The sequence below is a fragment of the Poecile atricapillus genome, chromosome 2 (assembly GCF_030490865.1).
Source record: "Poecile atricapillus isolate bPoeAtr1 chromosome 2, bPoeAtr1.hap1, whole genome shotgun sequence".
Taxonomy (NCBI): Eukaryota; Metazoa; Chordata; class Aves; order Passeriformes; family Paridae; genus Poecile; species Poecile atricapillus.
In genome coordinates this window covers 116,550,588-116,571,614 of record NC_081250.1, presented here as the reverse complement: position 1 = coordinate 116,571,614, position 21,027 = coordinate 116,550,588, and the positions used below count along the sequence as shown (strand labels likewise).

Below are 21,027 nucleotides of genomic sequence, written 5' to 3'. Positions count from 1 at the left end.
AGAAAGCTCTAATGGAAACTCCCAACATACTTTTACTGTATCTCAGTCACAACCTTTTGCACTTGAAATGGCAACTGTGCCCCTTGTGTGGTACTTTTCTGATGGCAATCATAAATCCCTAAGAGAGAAAAATAAATTCATGCAAGTAGTTTTACTTTTTCTAGTTTAAAAAATGACATAATAGATAAAGTAGCCCTAAACATTTTTTACTCTGTGAACTTTACTGTACTTACGTGTACTCAGAAAGAATAGAGTTTGGACCTCTCTCTCTATTAACATCTATAATTCTGAGCTTGAGGTACTAATTAAACTATCCTAAAAGAATGTATACAAGCCACTTTTTTACCCCACTGTTGGAATGGGAACCTCCTGTTGAAACACCTACCTTGCCTGGAGATTTAAGAAACATCCCTCTCTTCACAGAAACCTTGTGAATATAAATGAAAACAAAAAAAAAATCTGCAGCAAAAGACATCTGAAACAGAAAAGAAGAGGTTTTAAGTAAGACTGTAATGATCCCCTCATGTCAGGGGAGCTCATGCAGGGGCAATTCAGCTCTGTTTGGGAGTTTATCAAATAGGATGAAATCATTGTTCTGAATTGAAAACTAATTAATCATCTGCTTGGTATCTGTCTTGGAGATGAGAATTCCCTGTTGAATGCTATGGATAAACTGTTGATACAGACTATTACTTCTTCTGCTTGTGACCAGTCCTCTGTTCTCTGTTTTCTTTCTCCTGACTGTTCAGTTGATATATTCATATGTACATTTGTAAAATACCTGCAAATATATATCGGTATTTGTAAAATACCTGCAAATATATATGGGTATTTTTAATGATATCAACAATTAATACAGATTTGTTCCCAAGACAGCTGTATATGATGCAGTCTTTAGATAGTAACATTTATACAACTTATGTGAATCCTCAATTTTTGGAGGAGAAACCAAAATGCCTTTAGATATCTTTTTAAACTGCAAGATAAATTGCTGAAAACACAACTTTCCTTTAAAAAAAATCTAAGTTTCTGAAGTTCCAATACAGGGCTCTAGTACATTTCAGAAAAAAACAGCATGACACCAAAAATTCCTGATCCCTTATACTTCTGGATGTTTCATGATTGATTTAACAAGATAAGTGGAAGAGTGGAAAATTGGCAACCTTAGAAGTTGAGTATATCTTGCAATTGATAACTAGCATACAGCACACTGTGATGAATTTTTCAGCCTTCCTGCATACTATGTGGACAGTGTAGCTCATATAAAATCCTTGATAGGATAGAAAATACAGGAAGAGAATAAAAGGAACTTCATGTTTCCCTTTGTTTCTCTGACCATGTGAAATAATCTAAATCTCAGTAAAATGTTTTCTTTTGAGACTGACTTAACTTACCTATGTCTACAAGGCCACATTTAATTTGGTAACTTGAATTGAAGCAGCTGGCCGTGTCTTTGAAACATATGGGAATGGATCAAAGCTGCAAATATGCGCGGTGAATTTTACATTTTTATATTTCTTTCATGGTAATTTAAGTTCTTGATTCTCTGAGATATTTTGTGCTTAATACCTACTGTGGGCAATGGCAGATGAGTTGTAGGAACCTATTCTGAGATGCATAACACAGTTCAACTTCAACCCATGTGTCAATTCCTCCTCCAGTGTTAAATTGGCTGTGTATCATTTTTTTGGACTGAGAAGATATGGCAATACTCAGGTTTTCTCTCTGCTTTGTAGCAAAGGGAAGTCAGGGGCTTTCTTTAACTTTTAGAAGTGATTTGTACTTCCTTATAGAGAACAATTTATTTTCATACACATGTGATAATTCGGGGCCCATCATTTTCACCAATTAAACAGGACAGGAGCAACTGCTAAAATAAAAAAAAAAAATAGATAGCTCTTTCATTACACATTTCATAGTTTGACACACTATCAGGTAGTCTTACAAACTATTTAAATACTCTGAAATATGTATCACATCTATTAAGCTTTTATACCATATTGAAGATTTTTTTTTCACATTGATTTATGCTCACTTATAAATTCACACACAGAATGTCAACACTTAAAATGAATCAATTTCTTAACGAATTTGAGTTCATTCTGATGAAACAACCAGATAAATTACATTGTTTAAACTATTCTGCAATCTTAATATCATTGCCGTTTGCATCTTCCCAAATCCAAATGTCATATCCAGTTTAAGAACATGAAACAGGACATCCACACAAAAGTGACAGACCCTTCTTCCTATTATAATTTAATTAACTACTATCTAGAAATTGACGAGCATTGACCTTTGTTATGAAAGATAAACAGTCCTGTGAGTTAGTTAGTAAATCAAAAATTTCATCAGGAGGGATTTTCTCAGCAAAATCTCGTTGCTCCTCTTTTAGTTTATCTGTGCCTCCTGGCTACAAAAGTACAGCGCACAAAGCAAGAAGTAAAATGATTTTCCAAACCAAGTCTTTTTAAAAATATGCAGGAGAAAACTTTTCTTTAAAGAAGAGCCAGCCTCATGAAGAGATTTTTGCAGTGCCTAGCCTATGCATAATAAATACTAAGCCATCATCACAGTCTCACATTTCCTTCTTCCTAGGAAAATCAGGAAGTCTGCTCTTTATAATAGATGATCAGATATCTAGTGCTCCAAATAAATTTGGGTATATATGAAATGTATGGGTATATATTTGGTGTGTATATATATATATATATATAGTCCAAATTTGCTCCAAATAAAACTGGGTATATATGTGTGAGATTTAAACAAGAAAATGTTGGACTATTCTTTTTAAAACTATAAATGAATAAATAAATAAATAAATAAATAAATATACTTTATTTCTCTTCACTGAGTTATGTCTGCTGATGGCCCCCCAACATGCTAGACAGACCAGCTGGGTCAGACAATAGGGTACGCAAGAAAATAGCCTGTCATATCAGACACAGTTACTTGCTCCATTTAATTCTGTTCATCTGACCACTTCAAAGACTCTGCATTCTCAAATAAGTCAGTGCCACTGACTGGACTTGTTCAGACCGAGGGTCTGTCCTACCAGTACTCTGCTTCCAATGATGGCTCTAGCTGTGACAGCCTGAACTGAGGGCAAATGTATACAATACTTCTCACCATTCCCTACCCCTATGTCTCTACCTCCAGCTATTTTCAGCCCAGAGGAGTTACTGGTCCATTTACAGTTTGTCTATCTAATGACCTCCTTAGGTCTCCAGTCTGCTGTGAAAACCTCTTGTGTCCACAGTGCTGTTTGGCACGGAATGTCATACAAGTTCTCCATTGCATGGAGAGTATTTACACTGCATGGTTCTAACTCCAGCAGACAGCATTTAAAAGAATAACTTTTTTAGTACTGGCAGATAAAGATCATGTTCTTCAAGGCATTTGTTCCTATTTATACAAGAAAGGCAATAACGCTCTTCTCATATCCTGGTATTGCAACTTTTTTCAAGACTGTTTTAGAGACATTCACTTGAATGTTGAATGGCTTTAAAAACTCAGTGCCCTTCTGAACAAATGTTCCTTCCTTTTAAGCTTCTAAAAACTGATTCATTCTTTTAAATCTGTTTAATTTTTTTTTTTCTGGAAAATGCATTCCATGAGCTAAAGTGGCCAAGTTTGATATACAATTGATTTATCATGCAAAAGGGCTTGCTTTCTCTATCCATATAGGCATAACCTACAATATTATTAACAATTACAGTTCTGATCTCCACAAATGCATTCTTCTGAAAACCCTAGGGAAAATGTACCCTACAAAAAAAAAAAAAAAAAAAGCTTAACATATTAATATATATATATCTTTAATTTTTACAAACTGTACAGATAACTGCCACAAATCTCAGGTGTTTTACCATCTTGATGATTAAATCATCTCTGTAAGTAGCAGCAAAAATTTTATAACTCTCAGGGCTTGCATCATTAAGTACTGAAAATAACTTGAAGTGCTGCGCAAAGCAAACGGTACAGTTGTAAACTCCTACAGACTCTGAGGAACCTGAAGCCTCTCTTAAGGCAATAGTGAGTAATATTTCACATAAATAAAAAGCTAATTCTCTCCTTTTTATTGTCAGATGTTCTAGTCATTCTGGTATTGACATCTCCAGCTCTGCATTACCATTTCTGTACCTGCATACACTTGTATGCGCCTGCACACACTGGTTGCCTACATCAACTCATCTCGAATTGCTATATCTCTACTACCTCTCCCCAAAACAGGCTGAAAACTAATCCACTGTCCATGAATAACAAGTTTCTTAACAGCAGCTTTTCACTACGGAGCTTGCAATCTGTCTCCCATTCCCTTTGTCAAATTATGGTCCACATATCAGCCATTTGCAGCAGTGATATATCTGTCAAGCGTCAAGCACATCTCTTGCAAAGCAAAGTCTTTTTTAGGATTTTTTAACTTTCAAAATGTCTAATCCCAAACATGTAAAATAATGAGTCAGATGCCAAAAAATCATGAGGATTTAGGGTTTTTTCTGTGTGTGTGTGGGGGGGGGGGGGTTGGTTTGTTGGGCTTTTTGTTGTTTTGTTTTACTTGGTTTTTTATGATTTTTGTTTTTTGTTGTTTGGTTGTTTTTCTGGGGTTTGTTTGGTTGGTTGGTTTTGGGTTTTTTGTGGTTTTTTTGTTGGTTTTTTTTTTTTTTTTTTGAATATGTTAATGTCTTTTCTTTTGCTTTCTGGAGCTTTTTCTAGGTCATGTTTTCAAGCTTTTCTCCAAGGCCAGAAGGGTTTCAAACATTATTAAAAAGAAAGCAATTGAGATCCTTTTGTAATTGCATGTTTAAGAAAAACATTTATTGCCATCAAACTTAAACTCTGTTGAACTGACAACCAAGTATCTTCAGAGATGTTTTTGATCAAATAATCCTGAAATAGGAATATTACTTCAAACCTGTTTTCTCTAGAGTTTCATTTGCATTACTTACGTATTTTTTTCCAGATAATTAAGCTTTAATGAAAGCAGGTTGTTAGACATGGAAGAAAGTCATGACTTAACACTATCATGAAGGACTCTACAATATCAAAGTATCAGAGGTGCAGATTATCTATCTCTGCATATATACATATGTATATCCTCACACAAACAGTGATTTCTTCACCTGAAATTTGTGATTTGCTCCCCCTCAATACTGAGTGCCCTTGAAATCTTTACAGTGTGTTTTGGTTTTTTTTTCAGTGATGAGGAGACAGTTTTGTGTGACAACATGCATTACAAATCTTAGATCCTAACTGGTTTGTGATGGAAATGTTCATGAGTACTGATAAATGTAACCATTCCTGTTAATCATCATCATCTCAGCTTGTTTGTGTGGCACTCAGTAATTAGTTTTTATTTAAAGAGAGAAAGGCATTCCTTTCTTTTCATAACACAATTCCTCTGTTGGGCATTATCTAAGCTCAGCATAGTGTCTTTCCTGTACTCTTTCTCTTCCATCCTTTCTGCCCTGATTAAGACTACTGGAGACTCAGCAGGAAACTCAGTAGGATTGCTCATGGTGTCTTGAAGTCACCTTTTCTTTCATTGTTTTTGCCTGTTAAACCTTATTATGCTCATCAATTCCTCTCCTGCATCCCACTGGATTCTGAACTTTCCTTTGTCAGCACCCTTGTTTGTTGCTAATTGAGCTCCCCTTCATTTTCCCTACCCCATTTGCTTGTCCTTCCTCCCCTCACAGTTAGGCCATCTCCTCAAAGGTCCCTCCTTCATCCTGTGCCTGGTGTCACTCTGTACGATCAGGCCTGAGCATCATGATTAATGGGGTAGACCCCAGATGACGAAGTATTTCACGGGAGCGCTTTACTTTCAACTTGTTTCCTGTTTTCTGGGACACGCTCACGGATCACAGCGTATTTGTGCCACCACAAAGTCTGGGCGATAGCTTCCACTCTTCTGCGACTGGAGACAACGGGCTCTGCTGGCAGCTCGACCCACATCTACCTCAGACGGCTGCCAGGGCAGAGGGCTCGCCCGACCCCAACTTTGTCAAACGTCCGCGGAAACGGCTCCGAGGGTCTCCCGGAGGCACCGCAAGAAACCTGCCCACGGCCACACCGGCAGTCCCAGGCAGCGGACCGAGCTCCCCTCCGTGCTGCCACTGCCACCTCCCCCCGCGGCCCGGCCCGGCCCGGCCCGGCCCAGAGGCGCGGGGGTGCCATAGTAACGGGCGGGGGCCGGGCGGCGCCGGGGGCCGGGCGGAGGGCGCTGCGAGAGGGAGGGGACGGCGGCGGGATGGCGGGCGCGGGAGCGCCCCCTCTCCGCGGCTCCCGGCCCCGGCGGCCGCAAATGGCTCTTCCCTCGCCGGCCCCTTTGTGTGAGGCACGCTCGGAGCGGCGGCTCCGCGGCGGAGCGCGGTGCGTCCCCTGCCGCTGCCAGCCCAACCCGGCCCGGCCAGGCCGAGCCGAGCCTACCCGAGAGAGCCGGGAGGCTCGGGGCGGCCATTCCAGCGCCTCGCTGCCCCGCTCCCCCCGGGGGTGCGCGGGGGGCCCGGCTGCTGTCGCCACCTCCCCCCAAGTCCTCCCCAAGGCCCTCGCTGTGGTGGGTGACCAAAATACACCTCCACCAAACCAAAGAAAATAAATAATAACAATATTAATTAAAAAAAAAAAAAAGGAAAAAAGGAAAAGAAAGAAAAAAAGGAAAGAAAGAACGGGAAAAGAACAGAGGGAGCGAGCGAGAGGGAGGGAGGGAGAAGCGAACCAACTCCGAGACTCCCATAAAGAGCGGCACGCACGGAGCGAGCGCCCCGGTGCCGATGCGTGGGGGAAACAATAAGTACTCGAAGTTACCTGCCCTGCCGTAGAAGAAGGAGGGTTCGTGGGTTCTCTCGCAGACATCTGCAGACCGGTGCTTTTTTGGAAGAGATTTTTTTTTTTTTTCCTCTCCTCTCTCTCTTTACAAACCACAAACGGATGTGAGGCAGGGAAGGTGTTTGACTACTGAAGTCAGGCACCTCTTTTTTTATTCTTCTCAGTCTTGTGTGTGCCCCCCCTTCCCTCACACACACACACACACACACACACACACACACACGCTCATCCCCACCCCCCCCTTTTTTTTTTGCACCAACATTAACGACCAAAAGAAAAGGAAAGGAGTTTGCTTGATGTTTTAGTGAAATGGACGTAAGATTTTATTCACCACCTCCTCAGCCTGCAGCCGCTCCTGATACGCCTTGTTTGGGACCTTCCCCCTGCCTGGACCCCTACTATTGCAACAAGGTGACTCGTGTTTTGTGTCGTCCGAGGTGTTTTATCTGTGCTGTTGGTGTGTGCTGTTGTCGCGGCGCGTTGCATGAGCGGGCGCTGCGCTCTGGCGAGCCGCGCACCAAGTTCCCCGGCGAGGCGGAGGGAGGGCAACGGCACTTGCCGGGGTTTGGGGTTTGGGGAGCGCAGTGCCGTCCGCCGCGGAGAGGTGCCGCCGGGACACACACCGGCTCCCCCTCAGGCACCCCAAATTAAACCCCTGGAGTAGGCTGGGGGCGGGCGGCTGGAGCGGGGGGGTGGGTGGGGGAGGCATTTTCCATAACATCTTTTCGGAGAAACGGCGTGGACGGGGATGTTGATGTGGGGGACTTGAATTTCCAGGGCTCTTGCTAATGAGAAAGATCGCGCCCGCCACAAACCGGCAGAAAGTCTGCCCCGCAGTTCATGTGTCAAAGAGCCTAAAAGCACGTTTGTAAGTGTGTACACACACATACGCACACACAAACACACACACATGAACATCTGTCTATGAGCATAGTAAGTCCGCATAGTGTTGACAAGTCGGTTCAGAACATCGGCTCCACTTTGTCCCGGCTGTGCAACTGCCTTTCCAATTTCTCTGTAACTTGATTAAACCTCTGCAAACAGGGGTCAGTACCTGAGGAGAGCTAAGTTTTAGATCCCCGAGCCCTAGGGAAGGAGGAACCGCAGAGGATACACGCGCTAGCCCAAATCCTGAGTCCGGTTCCGAGAGTTTGGTGCTGCGATCCCGGAGCACTTTGCGCGACTTTTGCTGCCGAGGAAGGGGGCTGGGGTTCCTGCATTGTTACTGCCGCCGTAGCCTGAGCCAGCTGGTGCTTTATGCATGAGCTGCACTTTCTCTGCTGTTACGGAATGGGCTTTGCACGTGAATAAAATGCTGGCCGTAGGAAATGATCGGAAAGTGCGAGTTTCCCAGAGCACTTCTTCGAGCACAGCCCGACCACAGGGAGCAAGCCGGGAGAGAGCGATGGGTTCAAAGCTGCGCGCTCGGGCGCCTATTTGGAAGCCCGCCGTGGCAGCCCGTGGCGGGCTGCAGCAGCAGATGGCTTTTCGCAGCGCAAGCCCCGCCGTGCGCAGGCTCCGCAGGGCCGGCCGCGGGTGCGGAGGGCGGCGGCGGGGCGCAGTGGCCGGCGGGGCGCTGCTGCGGAGGGCAGCCGCCAGCCCGGCCCGGCCCGGCTCGGCGGACAGCCCGGTCCCGCTCCCGGCTATTGTCGTGACGGTCTCACGTGTCAGAGAGACGTTCCGAGCCGTCCCTTTCATCCCGGGCAGCTGCCTCGATTCAGAGATAAACAGCAAAATAGAGTGTGGTTGTGCTGAGGCGCGGAGGCTGCGGCGCCCGGGTGAAGCCCTCTCAGTTTTCAGGAAAGGTTTCCCACATGGTCGCATCTACCAATCACAACAGAAAGGACCAAATTCATCCTGGCTGCATTTCACATATACTCAATGGAGTTATAGAATCCAGGGATAAATCTGGCCCTTTGTGGTGGATGCCTCAGGATATTTCAAGAGAGATCCCAGAGGTATGACTGTTAGTGTTGTTTTAAGTAACTATTTTCCAGCATCTGGGAAACGTGCGCTGTATTTTGGAAGTTTGTGCCAGGAGTGAACTTGGTTCAGCAGGAAGAGTTCAAATGCGAGGGAGCATTTATGTGTTCATTAACGTTCTGTTAGTGCTCTGAGTAATCATGAGGCTACTACTGCTTTTCATCTGTGGTTTGCTGTTATTTTCTCTATTGTCAGATTTGTAAATTGTAACAGTGAAATGTTGCCATGTGAAAAGCTTGGGCTGATATTAATGCCATAAGAACCAAAGTGTTTGAAGACCTGTTTGGCAGTGAAACTGGACAAACGTTATTAAACCTATCAATGATTTAAAGCTTCAGAAAGAAGGTAATGACTTGAATACACATTTCACTCATCATTCTTGAGATAGTGGGCCAGATTTAATTTAAAAGTTAAATGCTTTGGAAAATCAGGAATTACTTTAATATATTAAATCATTTTCCAATTAAGTTCCTTAAATAATTTTTGGTGTGTTGCACTCCAAATCGAATAAATTAATTTAGAAAGTAATTTTCAGAATTTCTTTACTAGCTGGTTAAAGCTTCTTTCAAGTCATGCCATGTATGAGGGAGCAAACTGTTCTTTTCAAATGCAAATGAGACACTCATTCTGTAGACAAGTTGCAACTCTTCTATTTCACTTTGCCTGAACTGATAATGTGCTTAAAAGTGCACAGTCATAAGACATATGTTTTATGCTTGGAAAAGACTTACCAGGAATGTTTCAATATAAGATATTGAGTACAGAACAAATGTCTTTCTCAGATGTCTTTACCACTGACCATTGATAACACTAAACGGACAGAGTAGATTTGCCAGGCCCCTTGGAGGCGCACATTTAGTGAACATTTCATTTTTCACCCCCTTCACTCTCTCCCTTTGCCCAGCGTGATTAACATTGCTGTGAAAACTTATCTGACTTGTTCTAAACATGTCGTCATGTTACAGTATTGCTCTGTCACTCATTTTCAGGCTGTGTGTATTTAGGGAGTTGGAAGGGCAGGAGGCCTGCAGAATTTTCTGTTCAGTATGTTTGGTTGAGTGTTTGCTTTTAAACTCTCCCAGGAAAGGAGATGATGGCTGGAGTGTGATGGATCCTTGTTCTGGGTCAGAATGGTGGTCTTCAATAGGTGTCTACCTGCAAAACTCATTCAGAACTCATTCAAGATCCTCTGGGATTTTGTTTCTTGTAAAGTTAGTTAAAACTTGCTTTTGGCACTTACTAGTGGATTTGGCCCTATTTTTCATACCTAGGTTTTGCTGGTGTTTTTCCTTTTACAAATTTGCCAGACTTTGATTCTTTACATCTGAAATCTGCTTGAGCTGCTGGTAATTTAGAATTTATTCCACAAATACTTAGGCTTTTAAGTTTTCTAATTGTTCTGTTAGCAGTAGCTTTTTTCCCGTGATCAGATGGTTGGTTGTAGCATATGAGTACTCAGGCACATGCATGGGAGGTATTGACTGCATTTTTCTGTAGCCAGAGGAAAATAATGTAGATTCAAACAATCGCCTCTTATCTTACAATTTTCAGTTGGCAGGCTTTGTTTCAGAAGACTGCTTAGATCTTTATTTTATAAACCTAAAATAGCATTCTAAGCATCTTAGCCTAATATTTCTCTATCTGCTGTGAAAGCTCATTATACTCTGCATATATTGTTATGCAGGCTTTTCCTTGTTTCTCTTGCATTACCCATGGAGAGGGAGAAGTGGAGGAACAATGCAAACAATGTTGGTTATGACAACTGTGAGAGGTATCTCTTATACAAACAGACAGAATGGACGGTATGCTTTGGTATATAGGTCAGCCTTTGAAATAACATAGTGGAGCTCTTATGCTGGACAGATTTAGGGCTGGGGTTGTACCGTTTGCCTCTTGAAACTTGAAGCATAATTGCAATTCAGATATGTTCAGGCTAATGTGAGTAGTCTGTTCAGTTGAAGTTTATTTTAGGAAATGTCACATTCTGTAATTGAGTTGAATGATATAAAAGAAATGACTTTGATAATCCAAGTGCCTTAATTTGATAGAATATGGTCAGTGATTTCAAGCTGCCTGAAGAAGTTAAGCTTAAATGTTTATGTAGACAGAAGTAAATAACAGCCTCATGGCTTTCCCTATTGAAGTGTCACCTCCAAAGACCACTTTGATCCGTACTATAGGAAGGATAGGTATATTTTAATTTTCATACTTGAAACTTTACAGTGTTTTCAGATATCTGCTCACATAAAGTACAGTTATGTAATTGTAGTTTGACACAGCTAATGACAGGGATGCTGACCTCTGCCATCAGTAGGCAGAAAATAATGGTCTTTACTGCTCCCAATGGTTAGCCTTGCAGAATTATGCACTGGATTCTTCTGTGATTTGCTACCTTGTTCAAAAATACAGGAGCCTACAACTCATCTTTCTTGTATTCACTGGTAGTTGTCAGTGCAGTGGAAAAATACAGCCAGAAGCAGAGGTAAAATGATAGACTGTACTTGTTTTTAAAAAGAGGAATAAGGAGGAGAAAGGAGGGAGAGGGAAGCAAAACCTTTCAAAATGAAAAAAGCAGAGTGACTCTGGGTAGGAGTGGATAAGGAGATATAATACAATGCTTTGTAAGCAGGTAACAATCCCGCTTGTAATCAAAATTCCATGGAGCAAAAGTGCATATATTTATACTCAGCATTTAAAGTAATTTGTTGTGTAAACTTAACTCTACCATAGAGACTACTCTAAATAAAATGTTTCATGGCTGTTTACAAAGTGTACATTATTTCTAGGCGCTTGTTTCCATCCAGCCTCTATCTCAAACTCAGAATTGTGGCAAGCAGGCTCTCTGAAGGAGAGCTCAAAAGTTGAAATACTATGTTACTACTTTGACAGTGTTTTAGATTATGCTCATAGTGTTTATCCTGAACATATTTTTTCCCCCTTAAAAAAAATAGTAGATTCACTATTGCATTTGAATCATACTTGAAATTTGTTACTGTTTCATAAAGGAAAGATTAAACAGTTGCATTAGGGATGACTGTTGATTTTCAAATCTTAAGTTTCCTAGTTTCAAAAATACCACATATGAAGAACCGAAATGGTCTTTTCTTTAATACCTTAGTATGTAGTCTCAGAGTTCTGTGCAAGTCTCAAGTGTGCCTTCTTAAATTCCAGTGTTTCAGAAAAGAAGTGGTCCCAATTTTAGTGGAACACAGAAAATGATTTATGTGTGTGCTTTTGAGAAATCTTTCTCAAAGATGTCTATAAACCAGAGCATTTGCAGTAATTTATTTTTTTTTCTTTCTGCCAAACATCAGTACCTTAAGAAGAATTGTGTTTTATTCTCATACAAGAATGATGCGTTTCATCTCTCGAGTATTACCCTCAATCAGCCTATCATGAGGTTTATGAAAAAAAGTGAAACCAGTAAATTATTAAGAATGCTGAATTAACTAAACGCTACGGCACATGCAGTACCCTTGGTGTTTACATTAAACCAAAGAGCAGCTGGATCTGATTTTGAGAAGCTGATACTGTGGAAGACTGGAAGGTTCCAGGTTCTGTTGAGTTCAGGATGTGTTGGGGATGATCACACTTTACTGTGAAGAACTGGCCCTCAGACATTAGCATGACTTTATTGTGTTGATAAAAATGTATGGAAGCATTTGAAAAATGGACTATGTGTAAAATGCAATTTATATTTAAGCAGAGAATTGTTTTAATCATGGTAGGATTTAGATTAAAATTCTTGGATATTTAAATCTTGTATTGATGGTAGATATAACAAAGCTTAGATGTTGGAAATAAAAAGCTTCCTTTGACTACACTCTCAGCACAGCTCAAGAGTGACCTGAAAGCACCACTTGCATGGTGAGAGGGTAGTCCCTGGATCAATGCAGACCTTGGCTTCTGGAACTGACAGCAGAAGCAATTAGTGGCAGCTTTGTTTATTTTTTTGAAGAGGACACATGCTCTTTGAATGTCTAGCATGGACTGCATGCAATAAAATACTTACTTTAAATATAGCCTAAATTTAAATGTTTTATTGTTGCAGTTGGACAATGTGATTGTTGTAGATCCTTTCCAACTGAAAAAGTCTGTTCTGCTGTTTTGGCTATGCAACTACATACCAATTCTCGGCCCAAAGAACAATTTCTCATTAAAAATGTTGAGTTATAAACTTCAAAATGTGGTTTATAGCAGATTCACCAAATGACTCTTAATTATAGCAACGCTTCCAAAATACTTTCAGGCATGGAATTCATATCAGCCCAAATGTGGTTTTCTTGGTCATAATGCTTTTCCCTACAGCATTCAGTTGGAAAATGGCAGCATTGCATTATTCTATGGTTAGGGACAGATTATGTAGCCTTAGCATCAGCAACTAACTCTGCACCACCACAGTGGCGAGTGCACATGAGGAACTTTTGTCCCTCTTTCTAATGGAGTATCTGCCATTTATGTTCATTGATAGCAATAAGTTTTCAGTTAGTAAGTCATCAAATAAAATATTTAGCTCTTGATTTAGACCTTCAAACTTAAAATTGTTTTTCAGTGGCATCTTGGTGCAACCCACACTTGTAATGTCTGGTTTTGTTTTGCTTCTTCTGTTTGCAGCAAGTAATTTATTTTTAGCATTTGAATTTCATATGGCTCTAATAATATTTATATCTTATCTTTCAATTGCACATATGCTAACACTGTTCCTGAACTGTTCATTTAGTATTTCTCACTGGGCTGCTATTTGATTTGCTATAGACCCTTGTTGAATGGTTTCCTCCCAAGGAACACATTGCTTTCTAAGTTGCAAAACATACTTGAATTACATGAGCATCTGACAAATCCAGGTTAGTGGAAATGTCAGAATGTTTTAGCATTCACATTCTTGACTGTTAAACCACTCTCTACCAATCAAAAGTGGCACGAGTGACTTTTTTCAAAGGTACTGCTGGCTAAGCATGGAAATTGAGCTGCTGTGGTAGTACTTTTGTCTCCTGCTATTGTTGTTGATGATTATATGGTCTTAAAGGTTAAATAGAAGTTACTGTAGCTGGTTTGTATTTTGTTATATTAAGAAAATCTGCAGTGTACTCCAGAGTTCTTATTCTCTATGCAAGAATTCAGAACTCTGAATTCAGACTGATAACCTGTACTTAGGGAAATGGGTCAGTAAAGGAAGTTGGAGTCTGCAATGTGAAGTGAAAGATTTATCTAGACAGTTCCTGTTAGAACAGAACATTATGTAACATGTAAATTTCTGTTGTATCTATGCTACTCTGTATATATACACACATGTAGATTTCTGCTTCATTACATATATTGCCGATTTTGAAAGAAGTGAACCTACTCTGAGAAAGCATCATTTCTATCCTGTACTATAAGTAATTTGCTTTGAAGTCATATTCTGGTCACAGTTGCCAAAAGTGGGTAGGGTTGTGTTCATGAATAAGAGAAAACATTTGTTTCTCGTATGATCATCGTGTTTGTGTTGACCTGAAATAATAATAAATAGTAAAAGGAAAAGTAATGGTGAAAAGGGATGATAACCTTTCAAAAACATATAATTGATCATTTGGCAAAGTTCTGAAAATTAGTCATGGAAACCTGTAGATAGTAGAGGCTTAATATCAAAGCTAATGATTTATTTTATGTTAATGACTTTCTGCTAGGGCATAAGAGACTGCTCATAATGGACTCTCAGAGCTGTGTTCAGTTGTGAAGGCTAATGGGATAATCTTACCCAAAATTAGTTTTTGAAGTAAATCATGGTGTTATTTTTCAAGTTAAGTCTTGAAAATGCATTGCCAACTGATTCTTTAAGAACTGCATGTAGTCTTTATAGGAAAATATGAGGCAAGTTCTTTTTTCTTCACCAGCAGTTTTCTTAATTGTGTTGGAAGTGTCTTTGTTTTTTTTACGTTCTGAAAAATAATATTCAAGATGTGGAAGTCATTCAGTCACTTCGGTGTTTTTATCATAGGGCAATAGGTTTTTGTGCGGCACAGTTGTTTTTACGGTTGAACAAAGGAAAAGAAGAATTATTTTTTTAGTGGCTTAGTCACTTATTAGCTAAATGGCAGTAAAACCCTTAGTTTTGTATTGAGGAGTTTTTTAAATCATGTTTACAATTAGTTATAACCAACATTATATTTCAATAAGAGATAATTTGCCTACTAAAGTTCACATAATGTGCTAATCATGTGTAGTGGTTAATAAAGGCCTCCTATCTCACTCCCCTGATGGCTATAAAAGGCTATTATGTTCATGGCAGCAGTTCAGGTACAGCTGCTGTGTGTTAATAATGCATCATTGTCCCACTAATAAACACAGCAAAGGTCAGCAACCCTGAGCACCTAAAACACCCATTCTCTTTCCAAAATATTTATTAACACCTTAATGGTGTATCTATTCATTTTGGTTAGGATTATATCAGTTAATGACCCTCATGGAATACTGTGTGTTCAGGTTTTGCAGCCTACATGCTGTTGTGGGCTGCTGCACTCATCTGTCTCCTAAACACTTTCCATCACAACTATGTGTTGTTTTTTGAAGACTAGCACTTCATGGTCACCTTATGATTATCTTGCTTTGTTACTTAGGTTGGCAGTTTTCATTTTTTCCTCGGCCAATTTAAGATTCTCTCTAGAGGCTGAATTTTCGTGATTTAAGATACTTTGTAGAGATTCTGTGTGCTAAAAACTGTGTGACTGTGTAGCAGACATTGACACATGCACAGAGACATGCATGTATACATTGTGTGTGCATAAGCACTACTTCCCTTAGGTTCCACACATAATTTTATACCAGTTACTTCTGTTTTCCTTTTTAGCATAGATTGCAGTATTCATAAAGGTTTTTTAAAATGCATTTTCTACAGACAAAGAACATACTCACATGGGATTTCCATTTTGCCAGGGAAACATGCAAATCAATAGGCCAGCACTTATCTACATTAAAATTAGGTACACTGTAATTTATGGGTGTAGTGATATTGTATTTGTTGTGCATAGCCTCAGATATTCTTTAAGGTAGCCTGATTCTGTGTCTGTAGAGAAAAGCAAAAGTGTTAATTGAACAAAATCTCATTTTCTCATCTTGTAGTATTGTCTTTTGTTTTCTGTTACTCATTTTGAAAACCTGATTTTTTTTTTCTTGTGCTGTGTGATTTACAAACAAATGTTTAGAGGGCAGAAAAATACTACTACATTTCCATCAAGAGAAATGAAAAAGCTTAACTAGCTGAAGGGTTTCTTTTTGGTGTAGCACATAGCTTCAATGACACATTTGTCATGCTTTAAATATATAATACCTACAATAAAATATGTACAGGCACAGTTGTGATATATGTAGTGTCTGGCTCCACTGCTATTGTTTGTAGTCTCTACGGTTGTCATACATTGTTCTTTGCACATCATACCCTTACAGCAGAATTTGACACAATTTCTAGCTTTCAGTCCTGCACCATTTTCATTGCACAATATACATGAGTTTGACAGGGTGTGTTGAGGACAACTCTGGCAAGCAATTGATATTTTGAAGTGGCAAGCGTTTCAGCAGCTGCCTGCTTGTGAAAAAGGAATGATAAGGTATACTGTATTGTTAGTTTCAGGCAAAGCATTAAGGTTTAAGCTCTGTAAAAATGTACACATTATTCGTCAGTGGTGAAGCAAGCCTTTTATGTTTTTTAGAGCTTAGCTCTCTGGCTGATGTGAACTAGAATGACATTGGTTTAATGGTCAGTAAATGAATAGGAGTACTTTGAATTTGAACCACTGCCAATTTTGCACCGACAAAGAGACTGACAAAAGAAAGATTTTATGTGAAAGCAAAGCACAAGCAATGTTTGGGGAGGTGGGGAGAGGGGCAGAGGAACCCAACAGAAATATTCTCCAATGCAGCCTTGTAATGATTCTAAAATTGTTAAAACACATCCATTTTGCATGGCTCATTGGCTATGAACCTAAGCTGTTTCATCTAATGTTCTTTAAAACCTGTTGTATACACATAGTCTTTTAGAATATATTCATATGGAATTTACAGTGTGTTTTTCTAAATACCACACTGTGCCCTGAAGGCCTGTTGGCAGAACATCAGAGTTGTCCACTGCTGGAGTTCCCAAGTCTCTCTCTATCTGGTAGTGGGAAATTGTAGTTTAATCAGTTATGGCACTTTCAGTGTGTAACATTCATTAGTAAGGCAATTTGTCATGACTGTTAATAGTCAGGATGCATCTGCTCTCTCTTCAGTTATGGAGTGTGATAAGCAAGAGGGCAAATATTTCAATATTTAGTAATATTAGCATGTTTGAAAACTGTAATTCAAGGTTAGTGCTCAAAACACAAACATCATATTATTAACAATCTATGTATTTTTGCTGGTTTTACCTTAACAGGTTTGATTTAAAAGTACCCTAATGCCCTTACGAGTTGTGCGTTATGTGACTGGGTATTAGAAAGTAAATGTTAGCATCTTCAGTGTTTATCAAAGACTTTTCCTCTGTTTTCCTCTGTAAATTGAAAGGTAGGATATTTTCATGGAATTGCAAATACCTATAATTATTTTCTGGTGTATCAGTAATAAGTTGTTCACAGTATAATTTTTGGCAGTAGAAGACTTTTTTCAGTGTTAGTTTTGCATTTGGGCAGCTTATAATATCATATTATAAAAGATATTTGATGCCTACCAAATAGACAACATGCAATTAGAATAATGTTCTCTTCTCACTAAAAAACAGCTTGTAATCATTGTTCATTGTTCTAAATATGAAAGGATAAATTGTTTCCTACAGTCAAGAAAGGTTAGAGAGGGTTTTTTTCACATATATCTGATAACCCTCATGTATTACATAATATGATAACTTCACATACAATAGCTTTGTGACACATTTTAATTTTTAATAAAAAGCTCCCAAAATTTTAACATAATTATTTCTTTAGAAACCGAGCCCAATCTTGGTAAAATCCGTTCTTGCTAGTAACAAAAGCTGTTACTGTTTAAGTTCCTGTTCAGCAGTTAGTTGGTACGCTTCACTGGATGTTGTCAAAAAGGCTTTTCTCTTGATTGACAACCCCGTAGGAATGTGAATGGAGATTTTAATTGCATATCATGTGTGCATATCAGAGTGAGTGGATTCACTGACTCTGCTTAGCTCTGTATCTCTACAGGTCAGCCATGCCAAAACACTTCTTTTTTTAATAAGCAACTGATATATTTTCCCAATGAGAGAGAAAAAGGGCATGCAAGTGAAGAAGGGACTGTAAAGCAAAAGGTTCCTGTGAATATTGGAAAAAAAATGTGTGCAACAAATTTTAACACAATTAAGAGGCGTTTTGATGATGTAAAATCATATCAAGTCTACTTTTACCAAGGACTGCTAGAAGTGTGGGGTTTTTTTTGTTTGTTTGTTTGTTTTTTTTTTCTTTTCAAGAGTACTTTGAGCAAAATCAGTTTTTTAAAAAAAGTAAAGTGAGTGGAAAAATTTAGTGAGGCAGGCTGCCCTTGAGTCTTGTCTCCTTATAGAACCAAGGGGAAATTATAGGAGTTTTTAGCTTTATATTGAGATTTGGTTTAGTTTCTTGTTCATACTGGATTTGATGCATACTTTTTGGGCAACACTGTTAATTTAGGGGGATATTTCTCTTGATAAGGACCTCAGTTTTAAGTCTGATACTAAAACAAAGTTTTGATATCAACTGTAATGCAACTTAAATATATTTTTCCTTAAGAACAGTAAATGATACATCATTACAAAAAAACTCTGCTAAACAGACCTCATTATTTTCCATAACTAAGAACATGAAAGTAGCAAAGCCAAATATTCATTATTGTGAATAATAATTATATGTTGACAACTTAAATTAGATTCCAGGTTTCATTTTGCATCATAAACCACAGAATTGGCTGTATTCTTTTTAAAAATCATAAAGCATCAGCAACTGAAAGCACAGCTACAAGACTGTTGTGAGGAACTTTTAACCGAGTTAGTGTTTTGTTCCAGTACAGGGACATTAAAATCTAAAGAAGGATGACAGTTGCATTTTTCTGTGAGGACCCCTGGGAAGGAATTGTTACTTAGTGAAAAAGTTTCTTTCCTGTTTTCTCCTGAGTTGTTTTGAATGAAAAGCAAATTGACTGCCTTTTGCTCTTTCACCCTTTGTGTAAGGCCAACTCTGACTTTCAGGTTATATTTGTGTAAAAAGTGAAGGAAGAAGGGATGCCCACCACTTGCTGAAGATGCATCAAATAGTCTGACAACACGCTGGCACCTTCATGGAGCTTGTTTGCTTCTGTGCTGGATTACAGTGTATCTCACCCAACTGCATCTTGAACATCAGTAAACCCTCAAGAGTGCTCAAAATAAGTGAATACCTTAAGGAGAAAACCAACAAGATTTACTTTATTTCTAATGAAGCAGATTACTTCTGACTTAATATATGACATGGATCTATGGTTGTATCTACTAGAATCTGACACTGCTATGTGTTGCCAATATTTGTGAGTAAAAAATAGAGCACCAGGTCCACAAGACTCGAGGAAAAATTCCAGATTTCGAAACTTTAAACCTGTATGAAATGAAGAAATTTTAAATTTTTTTTCATCAATGTTGAGGAAAGAAACTACTTAGATTCTGCAACATTAGGTACCAAAGCCATTTTTGTAAATCACCATAGAAGCTCTTGAAATAAAGTTGAAAAGATTGCAACATTGATGTCATGAGGACTTAATTTTTTCAGGACTTTGTTAGATTACAAACTCAGGCACTTTAACGCTGGGAATGACAGATTTAAGGATGTCTTGATTTTGCTTTTTAGTATGTTATCATTGGCAGGAATTTGAGTGAAACAGAGGATCTGGAATGAGTGATCATGCCATTGCAGCTTTTATCATTAATGCAGTTGCAAATTGCACCAGAGTAAAACTTCCAGGCATCCTCAAATTTTCATTTTTTACATTTTGATCACATGACTTTCTAACCCAAATAATATTGTTTCAAAGATAATTTTTTTGTGTGTGTTTTGCTGATTCATTTGATCATATCCATGTCATTCATTGCTATTGTCTCTTAGGAGTGTTTGAGTCCCTTAAGTATTGCCGCACAGATTCTTCTCCCGTGGAGTTAACTCCTTTTTAGCAACAGGGAGACTTCTATCACAGTGGGTGAAGTGAGGACCAAGTCTTGATGTTGCTAGGAAAATCTTGGGCTCACTCTTACCAATTCTTTCCTTCTGTTACTTTGGTTCAGGCTGTCATGATGTATACATTATATTCTACAGATTTTGGATTGAACATGAGAATACCTGTATTATTACTTTGTCATGATGCCACCATTTTTGGCTGAGGAACACAAGCATAAGGCTTTAGTATTTCCTAACCTTTATCTCTGAACAAAAGTCACTTCCCTATTCAAAATATTTTCTTCTCCTGAATTTGAAAGATGTCCTGCAGATAATGGAGCTGGTTGAGTTTCCTTAAGGCTAAAGATACTCAAACTCTAAATACAGATATCGTGACCAAAATTGCAGTCACATCTAATATAGCTAAACCTACAATTGTAAGAGAAAGCCTATTGTGCATGTATTTATTATCATATATCTATAGTTACTATGCTTATAGAAATAATTAAAGAGGCATCTGTTAAATATATGCTTATACTAAACTTTGTAAATTTGTATAAATTATTTCAGTTCTAGTAAAACCACGGGATTTAGTTTACAGATCCTTAGGGCTTGTCCTATAATATTTTTCTTCGGAGCTAGAGAGGACTCATGTATATAATAATGAAAGCTCAGAGAAAAAATATTTTTGAAAAGGAAAAATATGTTACTCAGCAGAATCCATTGCCCTTTTAAGAAAGCTTTCTCAGACAGAGGACTTTCTCAAATAGAACACGACAGTGGAAATACTAAAGTAGCATTCTTAAACTTGGTGGTTTTATTAACTCTTTTCAGAAATTCAAAATGTAAATGTTAATATTTACTGCAGAGTAAAATTGTTCTAAATTTAGAAGGAATTTAGAAGGTTGGAGCAGAGGACTGCAGACTTTCTAGGAATAAGTTTATTAAAACAGAGGCAGCTCTTAACCTGCTGCTTCCTACACGGTTGCCTGGGATTCTAGCAATGCTGGAAGCTCTTTTTTAGAGGTGAAAGCATATTCTGAAGCAATGGGGCACACTAATGTACCAGGCCTGGAAGTTAATTTTCTACAACTCACTCATC

General features: G+C 38.9%; 1 protein-coding gene across 3 annotated transcripts in view; it reads left to right on the top strand.

Annotated features, from left to right (window-relative positions):
* Positions 1-7,112: 7,112 nt before the first annotated feature.
* TOX (thymocyte selection associated high mobility group box) overlaps positions 7,113-21,027 on the top strand; it is a 216,997-nt gene continuing 203,082 nt past the window's right edge. For 2 of the 3 annotated variants that reach the window (XM_058833692.1, XM_058833689.1), the window contains exon 1: positions 8,274-8,789. In XM_058833692.1, coding sequence (XP_058689675.1) covers positions 8,646-8,789 — 144 coding nt within the window. In that variant the 5' untranslated portion in view covers positions 8,274-8,645. Of the gene's footprint in view, positions 7,243-8,273; positions 8,790-21,027 lie in introns of those variants that run through there. The other variant, XM_058833690.1, reaches the window with a different exon arrangement.